Source organism: Calypte anna, chromosome 11, assembly GCF_003957555.1.
Source record: "Calypte anna isolate BGI_N300 chromosome 11, bCalAnn1_v1.p, whole genome shotgun sequence".
NCBI lineage: Eukaryota > Metazoa > Chordata > Aves > Apodiformes > Trochilidae > Calypte > Calypte anna.
Window position 1 is genome coordinate 19,326,998 of NC_044257.1, and position 14,983 is coordinate 19,341,980.

The 14,983-nt window shown below is 49.0% G+C and overlaps 1 protein-coding gene across 2 annotated transcripts in view; it reads left to right on the plus strand.

Moving 5' to 3' along the window:
* Nucleotides 1–1,762: 1,762 nt before the first annotated feature.
* NFAT5 (nuclear factor of activated T cells 5) overlaps nucleotides 1,763–14,983 on the plus strand; it is a 57,598-nt gene continuing 44,377 nt past the window's right edge. The window contains exon 1 of one of the 2 annotated variants that reach the window (XM_030457608.1): nucleotides 1,763–2,084. In XM_030457608.1, the coding sequence (XP_030313468.1) occupies nucleotides 2,012–2,084 (73 nt within the window). In that variant the 5' untranslated portion in view covers nucleotides 1,763–2,011. The remainder of the gene's footprint in view (nucleotides 2,085–14,983) is intronic. The other variant, XM_030457609.1, reaches the window with a different exon arrangement.

Genomic DNA, 14,983 nt, shown 5'->3' on the forward strand with positions numbered 1-14,983 from the left:
CTTAAGACCCTGCCCTCTTGTCTTGTTGAAAGTCGTCTGGGAAAAGAGACCAACGTCCACCCGGTTACAGCCTCCTTTCAGGGAGTTGTAGACAGCAATGAGGTCTCCCCTGAGCCTCCTCTTCTCCAGGCTGAACAGTCCCAGCTCTCTCAGCCTCTCCTCATAGGGTCTGTGCTCGAGTCCCTTCACCAGCCTGGTTGCCCTCCTTTGGACCTGCTCCAGGACCTCAATCTCCTTCCTGAACTGGGGGGCCCAGAACTGGACACAGGACTCGAGGTGTGGCCTCACCAGGGCTGAGTAAAATGCCCAACTTCAAATAAAACCCAAGGCACACCATGCAGCTGTCACCATTCCTCTGCAGGGCTGCAAACGGGGGATGCCACGCGTGTCCCAGGCCACGCCGGCACCACCGGCACCGCCTCGGTGCCCTGCGGTGTGAGGGAACAAAACCCCGGTACCGGGAGGACCAAACCCAGGCGGCCGGGGAAGCCCCGGTGCCCCGGGTACGGCAGCGTCCCGGGAGCTGCTGAGTGGGTCTGGAGAGATCCACCTTTGCCTTTGCCAAGATCCAGGAGCGGCCTGGCACAGAGGTGGCTGCAGGAGGGACGGGAGCCAGCTGCCCGGTGACACAGTCCCCGCGGGGAAACCGGAGCCCGTGCCGTGGTTCTGTGCCAGCTGCTCTCAGCTCCTTCCTCCCCCGTTTTTCACAGCTCAAGCACTCCATTCACCCACAGCACTCCCTCCCGTCCCAGTCCCCGCCCCATTTCCAAAGCAGATTTTCGTCACCTTGGAAATTAATTTTACGCCCGTGTCGGTGACCTTCCCGTACCTCCTCCCCCTCCTCAGACCTTCTCAGTCAGAGGAAGGGCTCCCAGACTCCCCCACAGCCTTCACTTTTCAGTGGTTACACTAAATCTACACAGATCTGGGCTGTTTTATTACAGCACTCGCCATCCTTGTTTCACCTAACTCAAACGCACCGCTGACACTCCTTCCACATCTCCATCCTGCCTGCTGGGGAAGCGCAGCTTTATTACTCGGGACAACGTCAAACCGGGGTTTGTTTGGATGAGACGCTCTGTGCTGTGCATTTCTACCCCGGAGCCCTGGCGATGCCCAAGCACTGGCAGGTGGCAGCCAACGGAGCCGGGATGGCTCCAGCACCACGGCCACCGCCTGCCCACGCCCGGGCGAGGGAGGCAGTGCCCGAAGTGGCCCCGCACTGCGCAGAGGGTGTGGGGGAACTGCCCTGCCCCGGGCAGCCCTGGCACCAACGCGCTTCTCCTCACAGCCCCTCGGCAGCCGCCCCTCGCCTCACACACACACGGCCCAGGCTGGAGGCCGGGCGGTGCTGCCTCCGAGCCGGCTGAGGGGCTGCCCTCGGCTCCGGTCTCTCCTCTCCGGTCTCTCCGCTCCGCTGCCGGGGTCTCCCCCCGGTCCCGGTCCCGCTCCCGCTCCCGGTCCCGCCCCGTTCCAGACGCTTCGCCGCCCCCGCCACCCCCGCGGCTCTTCCCATTCCGCACCTCCCCCCCCCATCCCGCACGCGCGCTTCGCCTCGGCTGGCGGCGGGAGGGGGCGCGAGGCCGCGGGCGCTCCCGCGCGTGCGCGCAGGGCCGGCCCGGCGGGGCTGTTCCGTCGCCGCGGCTCCCCGCCCGCCGGGACGCATGCGCGGGCTCGTGCCGCTGGGGCTCCCACTCGGCGCCCCCCTCCCCGGCGGCCGCGCAGGCGCAGAGCGGGCACGGAGGGGGCGGTCGGTCGGGCGCGTTGGGTTGGCAGCAGCCCGGTTCCTGTCAGCGGCGGCGGGTGGCGGTGCCCGGTCCCGACGGCGAGCGCAGCCCCCGGCCTGGCCCGACCCGGCCCGATTCGCGGCTCCGACGTGCGGAGCGCCGCGCTCTCGCCTGCCGGTGTCTCCCCTCCCCACCCCGGGGCGGCGGAGGCTGCACCCCCCCCCTCCCGGCCCGGCCCCCTCCTCCCGCCGCCCCCCTCGCCCCTGCCGGGCCGCGGAGCTGCGATGCCCTCGGACTTCATCTCTCTGCTCAGCGCCGACCTCGACCTCGAGTCCCCCAAGTCCCTCTACTCCAAGGGTGAGTGTGGCACCGGGCCGGGAAAGGGCGGGGGGGGGGGGGAAGCGCCATGCCCGCCCCGTTAACCCTCGCTAGCGGCCGGCCCTGCCGCCCGGGCCCGCGCCTCGGGCCGCCCCCGCTTCCCCCTCCTGCTCCCGGAGCCGGGGGGGGAGCTTCGCCCGCCCCGAGTCTTCTTCCCCCCCCCCCCCGTCTCCTCCCGCCTCCGCCCCGCCGCTCTCCTGCGGGCCGGGCCGGGATGCTCGGCCGCCGGCTCCCCGCCGCGAGGGGCCCCGCGGTCCGCGCTGGGGCCGAGCCCGGCTCCCCCGGCCGCATTCCTGTCCCGGCCGCGGCGGCCTCAAGAATGTGTCCCGACAGGTTCCTGCGCTCGGGGCCCGGCGGCGGCCCCCGCGGGAGCGGCATCGCGGCGGGGGGCTCCTTCTCCCCTTCCCTCCCTCCTTCCCTCCGTTCTGGCCTGCCGGTGCTGGGCCAGGAACGCGGCCGCGGCCCCGCTCGCTGCCCGGTTTCCCGGCTTGGTTTCCCTCGCCGTTCGGCCGCGCATCCGCAGGGATGCGGGCCCAGCCCCGCCGGAGCCCGGAGATGTCCCGGGGGGGTGCGGGGGAAGCTTCGGCCCGGGGTTGGGAGAGCGAAGTAACGGGACGGGGAAGCTTTGCTGAAAGGTGCTCGGGAAGTTTATAGGAAAAGATTTGGGCTTCGTAAGCGGCCTCGGAGAGCACGTCAAGGTTCTGATTTGGGTTAAAATCGGGGAAAAGAGCCTGAGAAGCGGCGGGGCGGAGGTGAGGGTACCGGGGAGCTGAGCCCATCCCCGGGTGTGAGCTCCGTCTGCCGGGGTCTGGGGAAGGCGGCAGGGCTGGGAAGGGGAGATCCAGAGGGAAGGAACGTGGGGAGTGCTGGAAGTGACCAAACCAGACGCCTGTTTCTCCATCACCTGGATTTTAGTTCTGACAAGCGCAGGGCAAGGGGGAGCTGTCTCTCAGGGGAAACGTTACCCACTGCAGGGGCTCTCAGCTCCTCTTCTCTGATTTAAAAGACTCAGAAGTCACTACAAGTAGTTTGCTGAATCTACCTGTGCATAGTGCAGCTGGGGAGAGCAGTTTTGGGAGTGTGTGTGACAAATTACATGGAAAGTCTTTCATTACCCTAGAATGAAGCTGAAGTTTATTATTGTAGGAAAGATTAATTTTTGTTGAGAGTTTTTGCAACTAATTGTAATTGTAATGAGCTCATTAACTCTGTTGTGTGCCCCTAAAAAGAATACAAAGTCTTTACATTTAGAGCCGAAGCCCATCTGTAATGCTCTCAGACTGCCCTAAGTTATCCTCTTGCTGTTTAGAGATCTGAACCTGTCAGCAGCGTGTAACAGTTTGTAAATTTTTTAGAGCTGTTTACACCAGGGGTGTGAGGCTCTCCTGTTACCAAGGCACATGTATTCCAGTTCTTTTCAGTCCATGTGAGGGCAACAGAAGGGAGTGAGTATTTGGAAACAGGGCAGTGGGGTTGAAAAAAAATACAAGTGATAAACCCCCATCAGAGGGGGGTTGCCATCAGAGTTGCCATTTATTGTGCTGGAAATTTGAAAAGTGTGCACTGTGACAGTAATTTGTACATTTAAATAAAAAAGGTTCCATGGAAGCCTTTTAATTTTTTGTTTTGATATTTAACGGACTGGTTGAGTATCTGCTTCAGGTGGTAAAAGGATCTCACACTGGTTAATCAAGAGTGTGGGTTTTTTTCTTCTGGTTACATTGCTATGGGCTCAGAGCTCGAGCAGGGCAAGGATGGGCAGGAGTGGCTGTAGGGAGCTGCTGGAACTCTGGCCCGGGACTGAGGTGTGTGAAGCAGTGGATGGCTATAAAGAGCTTAAAGCCAGGCTTGCTTTTCATATTTTGCCATAATAAAAGATCAAGGAGATGCTAAATTCAAGAGCAATTTAATTTAAATGAAAATTCAGAACAAATGAATATGCTTTTACAGAATGAATAATGAAGTGATTCTCTTTGCTGTGAGGTACATTAATACATTTTTTAGCTGGATTTAGGAGAAGGTATTAATGGTTATCTGATTAATCAGAACACGCTTTGGTATGCCTGGTTTGTTTTGGGTTGGTTTTTTTTTTTGGTTTTGTTTTTTTTTTCCTAGATAGGTATGGATAAACTTGTCCTGCCGAGAGGCACTCTGGATCACAGCACGGATACAACTGATGAGATAAAGGGAAAGGTCTGAACACAGTCAGAAAGCCACAAATATGCATCTGTGATGAGGGTGTGTAGTTTCTCCTAACTGCTCTCCTTTCAGCAGCCCAGCTACCCCGCCGGCAGGGATCCAGTTTGCTCAGTGGTTGAACTGGGGCCAGTAACTTCTCTGAATCACATTCCTGTGTGTGCCGGGGTGGCTGTCTGTGAGCCTGCTGATGGAATCATGGCCCTGCTTTGGAGAGAGGGATGAGGAAAGTGAGAGAAGCTGGGAGACTGGGGTGATCTTGGGAATAACTATGGTTTGCCTACATACAAACTTCCATTTGTAGAAACTAAAAGTGTTCAAATAAACTTGCCTGCTCTTAGCAGTGCAGTGAAGCTGTCTTTGGAAATGCAGTGACTCAAGGTGTCCCTTACACCAGTGCAGCTTTTCATGGTGTAGGTTGTCCTGTGCCCTGGACAGGCAGAGTTATGTCATCCCTCTGTCTCCATGCTCTGTGCTGAAGTTCTGGCTCCTCTGGCCATTGCAGATTAAGATTTTTGATTTCACATTCTTTTAAAAACCTTAAGCCAGGCTCCTCAGAGCCCACACATGTGAGGTGAAAGGGCAGTGTGGACAAAGGGAGAGTCACCCATTTGAAACTGGATCTGTTAGCTCATTTCAGGTATTCTTTTTCACATATGTGTGGCTTGGGAAGGAATACTTTGAGTATCTAAATCTCCCTGTTCTCATTGGTATAGGTGTGGTTTCATCAGCATTTCCAGCCAGGATGAATTCCCACTGGTAAAGCAGTCTTTTGCCCCCCCTTCTCTTTTCATTGCTGCTCCACTCATGCCAGCACTTACCTGAACTGGCCTGGGGAACTGATCATGGTGAAATCAGCTCAGGTTTTCCCATCTTCCTTCTCACCCAGCACCAAAAAGGAAAAGGGGAGGAGAAATGTTGATTTTTAAGGAAGTGAATGTCCTGGTGGTGTTCTGTGGGTCTGGGTGAATGGCTGTGCTGACTCAAGAGGAGGACGTGTGAGGACTGGCAGTGGGGAAGGGTGGGACTGTTCCTTTCAGCAGCAGTGCCAGCTTATATTGGCTTAAAATGATAGTGAAACTGTAATGCAGATGCAGGCCTCTGGTATAAGGCTCGTTGTAGCTTTTAAAAATGAGAGAAATGTGAAGTGTTGCTTCCAAGGCCTGTTGCTCAAGCTCATCCCCACAGTGCCTGAGGAACCAACCAGGGCTAGGGATCAAGTAAACTTATTTTTTAATGTATAATCAATATTTTAAAAGGTATATGCTTTGTAGCTGTTGAAGAAGGATGGGGTCTCCTAGCTAGAAAAGATATGTACACAAAGTATGCATTTTTGAGCGTTGAAAATGTTTAGAATGTAGGTTTAATACCCATCTTTATGTAACACACTGTCCTTTTTTAAAGTAAAACAACCCAAATGTGCATACAGATCAGTAATGTAGTAGAAAAATCACTGGAGCATAAAAGCTACAAGCTCCAGGCTAGTTGTTCTGTGCTTGAGTATCATATCCAGCGTTCAAATACAGCAAAGTTAACTCCTCGCTGGCACCGGGCCGAGGTGCAAACCCATCATTAGGACAGCTCCTGGGTATCAGGTACTCCATCCCCTGAGTGCCTGGGTGATTCATGTACCTCACACCTTCGTTTTTGAGCACTTACAAAGTAACTGTGCTTACCAACAAAGTTGCACGATCAGAACCTCTCAGAGTTTCCTCCCAGAGATTCCCTTTATGCAGCTCAGTAACTGTAAAACCCTGGGACTTTCTGGAACTGGTAAGCAAGAGGGTGGTGGTAGGTTCCTGAATAGCTCTTTTGCCCTAAAAATGCCATATAGTCAAAACTCAATTTTCCCTCATGCTTTAAAGTTAAATGACAGTAATCTACCTGTGTTCACGAGGATCACTGATACAACACGTGGGTTTTGTGATTTTTCTTTTTTTTTTTTTTTCTACCAGAACTCTATTTCTTTCCGTGGTCCAAGGAATAATTCTAGTGAGACCAACCTAGGAGGGATGGAACAGATGCCAAGAGCTAGCTTTTAGTTTTAAGCTTTAGAATTAGGGCTGGCAGTTTTAAAGAATATAAATAATACTTACCTTCTTTTTATAATAATACTTAGCTTCTTTTCGTAGCTGATAGGTGGTGCTGAGCTGGACAAGCAGAACTGAGTGTTACGTGAGGGATAGGCAGTGGACATCTGCCTGTTGCAGCTCTTCCACTTGCCCTTGGGACATTCTGACTTCAGTCAACTGAAATGGATTCTTCCAAAGTGCTTTCAATTCTCTGTCAGCCTTGTAAATGTCTGGTTTGAATCTTCCTAGTTTATTGGCTTTAAAATCAAACTATGGGATATCTTGCTGCAAGATGATTCTGTGTGGTGCTGGGGGCAGGGGGGAGGATTTTTAATTCACAGCTTTTCACACTGTAATTTGAATATTCCAGTGACAGAGCTGTTTAAACAGACCCTCATTTTCCCTGCCGTCTGTTCTCACCCATGTACTGTTCTCTGAATTGTGCCAGCACAATTGTTTTTTTTGTGGCTGCAAGATGAATGGGATTGGGAAACCAATCTAGAATGAGTGCATTGTACTTTTGGTAGGATTTTCTAATGCTGGTCTGCTCCCCAGTCCAGTGTGCTGTGCAGCTGCACAAGTGGTAGTGTCAGGAGAGGGAAGGGGGTATTGAGGGCTGGGATTCAGTGGCTGAGGAGGTAGCAGATGGGGTAGAACTGTTAAACTGGCTCTGCTGCAGGGAGAAATGCTCCTCACATCGTGCCTTCTGCTGCATTTGCTGTGCCTGTGCTCCTGTGCTGAGAGCAGGGAAGCCAGGCTTGCCTCCTGGGCTGGGGATCCATTTCTGGAGCTCGGGCAGCTGGGCAGGATAGCACCAGCACCTCTGCTGCTGCAGGTGGGGATGGCAGAGGTGGTGTAAGGTTGTGCCACTTGGTGTCCCCTTATCTTTGGTTTTGTGCTGGGAAGCTCTTTGTGCAGTTTGAAGCCTGCTGCCTTGAGAACATGCAGATATTAGGAGCAAGAGTGCTCCTGTTAGCTCAGGACCTGTGTATCTGAAATCCATAAGAGCTACTCTTATGGGTACTGACTTTAGTATAGTCAAAAGGTGATTTTTATCATGGTTTCCAGACTGTAGTTAAGATTTTTCAATTTTCAGAAAGCATCTGATTTTGTGTGTAATCTTTCAACAGCACAGTTACCTTTTAGTGTCTGATGTCTAAAAATATTGTCAGCTGGGAGCCTTGGTCTGATTTTTGCACCATTACACAGATTACTGAGTTTCATGGGTTAATTACTTCTTTGGAGCTGGGGAACATGAGCAGACTAATGCAGTGGCCTGAGCTTGTGAAGTTCAGATCTGCTGGTAAACCCTAGCAGGAACTGATGAGTGGCCGAAGTGCAGGTGAACTATGTATGTGGTCATGTCTGTGCAGTTTATCACCTTTGTTATCATCTCTTGAGTTTATGTAAAGAATAAGCTGATGAGGCTGAATATTCAGACAAGTTTTGGCTTTCTCATCAGCAAATGCAGTGATGGTTTTAGGACCTGACTGAAATGAACCCCCAGATCTAGCTTTGAACTGTTGTAACAGTGGATTCTGATGGGCACACAGTAAAATCTCAGCTGCCTGCTGTTTGCAGAAGCAGGGGGTGTTTTAGCAGTGTTTGAAATGTAAATGCTCACCATCAGGGTTATCTGACTGACTCCTGGAGCTGAGCTATCTGCCTGCTAAGTGTCACTGCACCAGAGGAATGTTTTCACTATTTACATAAATATGCTGGGAAGAATCATTCTCCAATTCCCCATGATAACTTGTCCCTCCAGCAGCTGGAACAGTTTTACAGTTGCTTTGTAAATAGTTAAAAGAGTTTTGGGTCATCTTACAAAGTTATAAAATACTGCAAAATACCAAAGTAGTGCAAAGTTTTGCTCCTAGCAGCAGATGTGGTTGCAGTGAAGCTTGGAGTGTTTGGCAAAGAGCTGGAAGGTGGGTAGCAAATCTTATTAATACCCAGACAATCTTCCTAAATTAATTCTTCTATGTAAGTATATTTGTGCCAGTGTCATCAGTGCCTGTCCTTAGCCTGTGTGCAGACTTTATTTGGGAGTAAATCTTTGTTTTTCTTCTAGGCCACCTGCCTCACCTTGAAACTTGAAACGCACCTGGAATGGAGTTGCTCTCTGGTCGGATGGGCAAATCGTTTGGTTTCTTATTTTGTGGTCTGAAAGGGTTAGGTTTAAGCTTCAGTAATTCAGTTATTTGCTACCACATAAGTGAAAAAGGTGCTTTTGGAGGTGTGGTAGCAAGGAAGGGATTATATTGTTTAGAGTAAATTTAAGTACTTCTTGCCATGCAGGTATTTCAATACACTAATACAATAGGAAAAGAATTCATTTAGGAAGATTAGTGCCTTTCTGTACCCAAGCCAAGGAATCTAAAGGCTTTATTTTTACTGCAGTCACCTTCTAGCCATAGAGGAAAGACAACTGAAGTACTCTGGGTATTTGAAACCAGGACTTTCTGTAGTGGGATACTAGTTATCTGATGAAGAAACTCTGAGGACACGTTTCCCCCTTAGTCCAGTAAGGAATGATGACTCAGTCAAGCTGAAGAGATCTCTAACTATAACAGCATGACTTTGGAGAAGGTGGTCATAGCAGCCTGTAATAGCTCAGTTTATTGGTGGGATGTTGGAAGCCCCAGAAGCTTTTGGCAGGTGTGCTGTCCAGTTGTGATCATCCCTGCAACTTGCCAGTTGTCCCCTCAGCAGATTGATTCCCTTCACTCAGTGTCAAGCTTCAGCATCTACAGGGTGTTGCTCAGTTTAACTGGAGATCCCAAACTGAGACAGATTTGAAGGAAAGAAGGGGATGGGAGTATGAAAGCCATGGATGGTATAGCACAGACAGAGATCGTGGTTTCAGAGATAAATGTTCATGCAGTGTTTTAAAACAAAAGACAGATTTTTTTTCTTCTTGTTTTTTCCTGTACAACATTTACTTGTGGAAAGAATTGATAGATGCTTGGGGTGGTAAAAGGATAAATGAATCAAAAAGCTGTTAGATTTATGGAGGATATATCTGTTTAGGGAAGCCTGTCAGCTGGAGAGTTGATCTGTAGCTGATTGCTAGAATTTGGAAGGTATTCTAACAGAAATACTCTTCTAAAGTTACTGGTTTTTGTAAACCTTTCCTTGTAGTTTGCTGGTACCAGAGAAAAGATCCAGGGTAATCAACATAGAGCTTCATTTGTTATGACCATCCTTAAGTTTTATAAAACTTGGCAGTTCCAGAGCAGACCCAGCACTGATTCTGTTGTTGCTGCTGTCTCTCCAGTTCCATTGGAGTTTTAGCTCTGTGGTAGAGAAAGGAATCTTTTATCTGTGTTTTGCTGCTAAATGGTTGGCTTAGGTTCCCACTTGTCTCCTGAGAGTTGTGTATGAACATACTTGGAGAAGAGCTTGCTTAATAGTTTCAAAGCCTGTTTTTTACAAACAACTTGCATTGCCTCTTCATTTCCTTGAGGAAATCCTTCGAGGTGTAGTGCTTGTCACCCAGGTTTGCTTGGTGTTTCCAGGTGCTTGGTGTGCACCTCCTTGGTGCAGAGAGGCTCAGTGTGCTGGAGAGAGCCAAGAGAGCCTGAGCTGGGACCCCAGCACCTTCTGCTTGATGAAAGCTTGGAACACAGGCTGCTGCTGTATCATTCAGGCTTACAAAAAGGAGTTTATTTATAATATTCTTTCTAGCTTTCTGCTTTTTTGTTTCCAGTTTCCATCATGAGCATCTTCAGAGTAGCTGCTGGCGGTGCTGATGGTGACACAAAGCTGAGTAGGCAATCTGGGGCTTGTGTGCCATGCTCCAAGGTGCCTTGTGACTGTGTGAGATCCTGTGAAGCCCCCAGGCTGTCTGTCAGGACTTCCAGTGCTGTTTAACAGCCAGGCAGTTTTGCCTCCTCATCTGAGGTCTTGCAGTACAAGAGAGAGAGAAGCTGGTGAGATAGAAGGGGCTGGGGCTCCATGGCTGCCACACAACACACCTCTGGCACAGATCTGCTCAGTGTGCTGGAAGTGGTGTTGGAGATGTCAGCCTTGGAGCAGAGCTTGCTTTTAGCTGTGCCAAGGAGTGTTGTTTGTTAAACATTACTTTGTGCTTATTTTGAAAAAATATGTTTATCATCAAACATAGTGCTTGAATTGCAACTAGAAACCAAAAATGATGGCAGGAAGCATAAATATTGCTCAGTTTTGGGGATGAGAAAAGCAAATACCTTTTAATGACAGTATTTTGAGGAGGAATAATGAGAGGAGGAAAAGGAGGGTGGCATGAAGGTGGTTTGAGGGCTCAAGGTGCAGACATCATGGTGAGAGTTACTAGGACATGGCAGCTCTCCTGGACATAGCCCCTACACCCAGCTTTGTAGGGCAATTCTGAATGCAAGAGACAGTGGCAATTTATTGGAAGTCTGAGTGCCTGTACACTCTTATCCTTCAGGGTCCAGTATTGTGGTGTAGTCTCGAAATAAAGAAATGCAGGTACTGGGTATTGCTGGTACTGCAGATCTGGTTCTACAGCAAATGTGAGAGGTGGCAAAAATAACCCAGTCAGAAAAAATGGTGCAAATCAGGAAAAGCTGAGAAAGGTTGTTCTGAGACAGCAGCAAACGGGGGGTCAGGTGGACTTCTGTGTGTCTCTGAATTTGGACGTTGCACCTATGGAACCAGCATCACTGGCTGGAGCACCTGATTGCCTCTGTTTCTGGTGAACTTTGATTTTGAAACAAGAGCAGTGTTTTAAAGTGGCTGATAAATGGCTATTATTAATATTCTGTGCTCACGTGGTGTTTGGGGTATTCTTGGCATTTATGAAATGAAGTCTTTGTAGTGACAGAATGTGAAGATGGGGAGAAAACCAACACCTTAAAATTCAGGTTCATATAGAATCACAGATGAAGTGTCATTGTAACAACTGCATCTGACACTGTTGTGTGGCAAAAAACAAGAGGTTGTTTGAACTCCTTAATTGACTTTTCATAACTATCATGTTTGGATTTGTTCCAAGCATAAGCTTAGTGCAGTTTCCAGCATGCTGGAAGATTAAAACAATACTGGATTTTTTTGTTTGTTTGTTTTTAATTTTTAAGGTATTGTGAACGGATTGATTTGTTTAAACCAGCTTCTCTTTTGGGTTGTTGGAGAGAAGTAGAGCAGTGCACCTCTTTAAATACTGCTCCTCATCTGTGGCAATGCCTTTCAGATACTTTGCTGAAGGGTTTAGCTGCTGAGTGGAGCAGTGCCCTGTTGTGTCCATGTCCATGCAGCTCTGTCAGCCCTCAGCTGATCTGCCTTGCCCACTCGGGTGTTTCAGTACCTTTGGAGTTTTTGGTTTTTTGTCTGATGACTGCACAGGACAGACCTCTCAGTAAGTCATTAGAGGTCCATTTCTTGAAGTGACAATTACTAAATAATGCTGTTCTTTCTTTCTGAGATGTGTAAAATTGGATGCAAACAAGACACAGGATTTATACTGTCTGTCTACATTTATAAAAGTACTCTCTGAGCTGTGAATAGAGAGGACTGAAACACAGCCAGAAAAGCTTTATTTGATATCTGGATGAGTGCCATAAATAGAATTCAGCTAACACATGCCTTTGTCAGTTGTTGAAATTCAACTTTAAAAGGATTAATTTCTCAGCCCTACCCTGCTGTGCAGAATCCCAAATATTGGGATTAACAGCTTTCCTGAAGGTTAGTGGAATACTGCAGTAACTGACTTGTGTTCAGTTATGAATTACTTGCAGAGTTACCTCCTTAGCACTGGTACCTTTGGTACTGATACTTGAACTTTAAAAATAAACAAACACAAACCCACAAGAAACACCTTTTAGCTTTCTCACTTTTAAGTACAAGAAATAAAGATATTACAGTTGTGATAAAATTTTGATGACTTTGGTGGTTAATAATGTATTATTGATCATCTGTCTTTAAAACATAAGAACATTTTTCAGCAAATGTTTCTCTCTTCTTCACTGACATCTTGATCTGTTCCAGGACACCTGAATGTTCCTCTCCCTCTCCTAAGGTCAAACCTAAGGAGGTCAAACCTCAGGCCAGGTTGGATGGGGCTTAGAACAACCTGATCTAGTGGGAGGTGTCCCATACAGGGAGGTTGGAGATGGATGATCTTCAAGGTCCCTTCCAACCCAAACTGTTCCGTGGCTCTGTGACAGACTCTGATGCACATTTCAGCGTTGGAGCAGCAGCCTTTGCAGGCAAGGTTTGGATGTGACAGTGTCCAGTGCTACCTCATCATTTTGCCCCTGTGCTCAGCCCTGGTGAGGCCACACCTCGAGTCCTGTGTCCAGTTCTGGGCCCCTCAGCTCAGAAAGGAGATTGAGGTGCTGGAGCAGGTCCAAAGGAGGCAACTGGGCTCACATCCTCGGCTGGTTCCCCAGCCTGGTGGAGCTGCACCCACCTCAGCTCTCCCATCACAGAGTTTTCTGCCGCAGGCTGAGCCGTGGCATCTGCCTTCCCTGTGTGTGCTCAGGGAGCGTGTTGGTTTAGGGTTTGCTGCTTTTGTTTGAAGCCAGGGAGAACTGGAAGAAAGATTTTCTGTTTGGCTGTGTAAAACATCCTTGTATACGCTGCAGTTTCTTTGAAAAGGTTCCACAGCAGCAGGGCTGTTGTGCCAGCACTGAAATAGCGGGAGCGCTGGCAGAAGATTCGCTTCCAGCCCCTCACTGCTCCACCAGCTACAGATCCTCTGGATGTGGTGTGGCAGGTAGGGAGGGAATAGTAGTGTTTCTGTCCTATAAATAGCAGTTTGTTGTCTACGGTTTTCCAGTGTCCTCTCTTCGAAGGTGCTACTGAACTGAAAGCAGCAGTACGGTGCCGGGAAGGCTGCCAAGTGCCTGGCTGCCATCTCTTCATCTGAGAGCTGTGTGAACAAGAGTCCAGGTAGTGCTGGGGAACTGCCTGGGGGTAACTTAATGTCTGCAGGGACAGAAGGAAGCAGTCTTCACCTATTTGAGCTTACAATGATGATCTGAACTGATTAATCATGTTATTCTGAGGCATACTGGAAGACATGAAATGGAAGTGTTGTTTTGCTAAGTGTCATCTAGTGAGCTGAGCACTAAACATGCTGGGTGGTGTCCTGCTGCTGGCTGGGGAGCCTTGGGAGTTCCATTCTTCCTAGAGCTCAGTGTCTGCATTTGCAAAAGAGGAGTGATCAGACTGACACCTTTGTAAAAGGTTTTAAGGCATCTGCATTGAGACAATTGAGTACTGTATTGAGTCATTTTATTTAGCTTCATTAAATGTCATCTTTGGCTTTTGGCATGTGTTACACAACAATTATTTTTAATTCTTTGAACAGTCGCTTCATTTTATCTGTTCTTACTTTGGCTCAAGCAGTCTTCCTTCTTGTTCTGAGTTAAACCTGTCTTCAGGGCTGTTTGCCTCATTTTAACTACTGCTAAGCAAACCTGTGTTAAGTCAACTGAAGTTGCAAAGATGTTAGGAAATACAGAAACTGTGGTAGTCTGTAATAAAACAAATTCACTTCTGACAGCTACAGAACAAAAGCTGATGTACTCATCCTGTTGTTTGTTCTTTCCTTCTTCCAAATCTCTTTTGTGACTTTACCATAGAAAATCTCTGCTGTACCTTCAGCAGAGCTGCTGCTGTCTGCAGCTATTGTTGGGTGATTCACACTTCTGCAATGAGTGTTTGGATCTCCCATGGAGTACTCAAAACAACCAACCAAGAAAACAAAAAATGAAAGGAAAAAAAACCCCAAACCCCAGTCCAAAACCCCAACAAGAAAACCACCATGCTGGAGCAGTAAGTACTTTAGCAGTCACTGATCCATCTGGCCTGTGCTTGACTCACTGTTTCTGTTCTTTCTTTATGCACTAGGCACTCTGTCTTGCTTCTGGTTGCCTTTCTTAGGCTCTCAAAGTTTCCTCTGGGTGCCCAGCCCTGGGTGCCCAGCCCCAGGTGCCCTGTTCCAGCCCCTCAGCACCCTGCTGGTACTGGGGCTGTAGGCACATCCTGCTTCATTTGCACTGAGGTGTAGTTACTTCTTCTCAGTGCAGCTGTAGTAATGATCCATCTTGCTAACTTGGAGACAAAAAACCCCAAAGCAATGATCTGTCTATAATTTTCACTGCAGAATTTACTCCAGTGGGTCTTGGCTTTCCTCCTCCCAGTCACTGCTGTGTAAGGGGGTGTTGGCACCGTGTCCTACTGCAGGGTGACCCTTTGAACCGTGTTCTCCGTGCTGGAGTAACCACACTTGTTCAGCAAATGCTTTTCTGGGGTTTGCAGGAGAAGCTGTTTGTCTTTGGTGCCTGTATGGAAGGGCCAAGCCAGGGGGGCTCATCAGCTGCCTGCTACAGGTTCTTCCTGACAGGCTCAGGAGTTTGCGTCAAAGTATTCCCACACCCAACCTTTTGTATACAGAAAAATCCACGGGGGTCACATGGCACTGCCATTTTGCAACAAAGCAAGGCTTTGATTAGATTTTGAATATTTAGAGCTGATGTAACACTCCCCCCCCCTCTTAATTCTTTAAAAACTCTTTGTGAACTAAGCTATTGTGGTGGAATCAGTGGCACACAATAAACTCAACCACTGAACTTTATTGTTTATCAGACACGACTCTGAGTA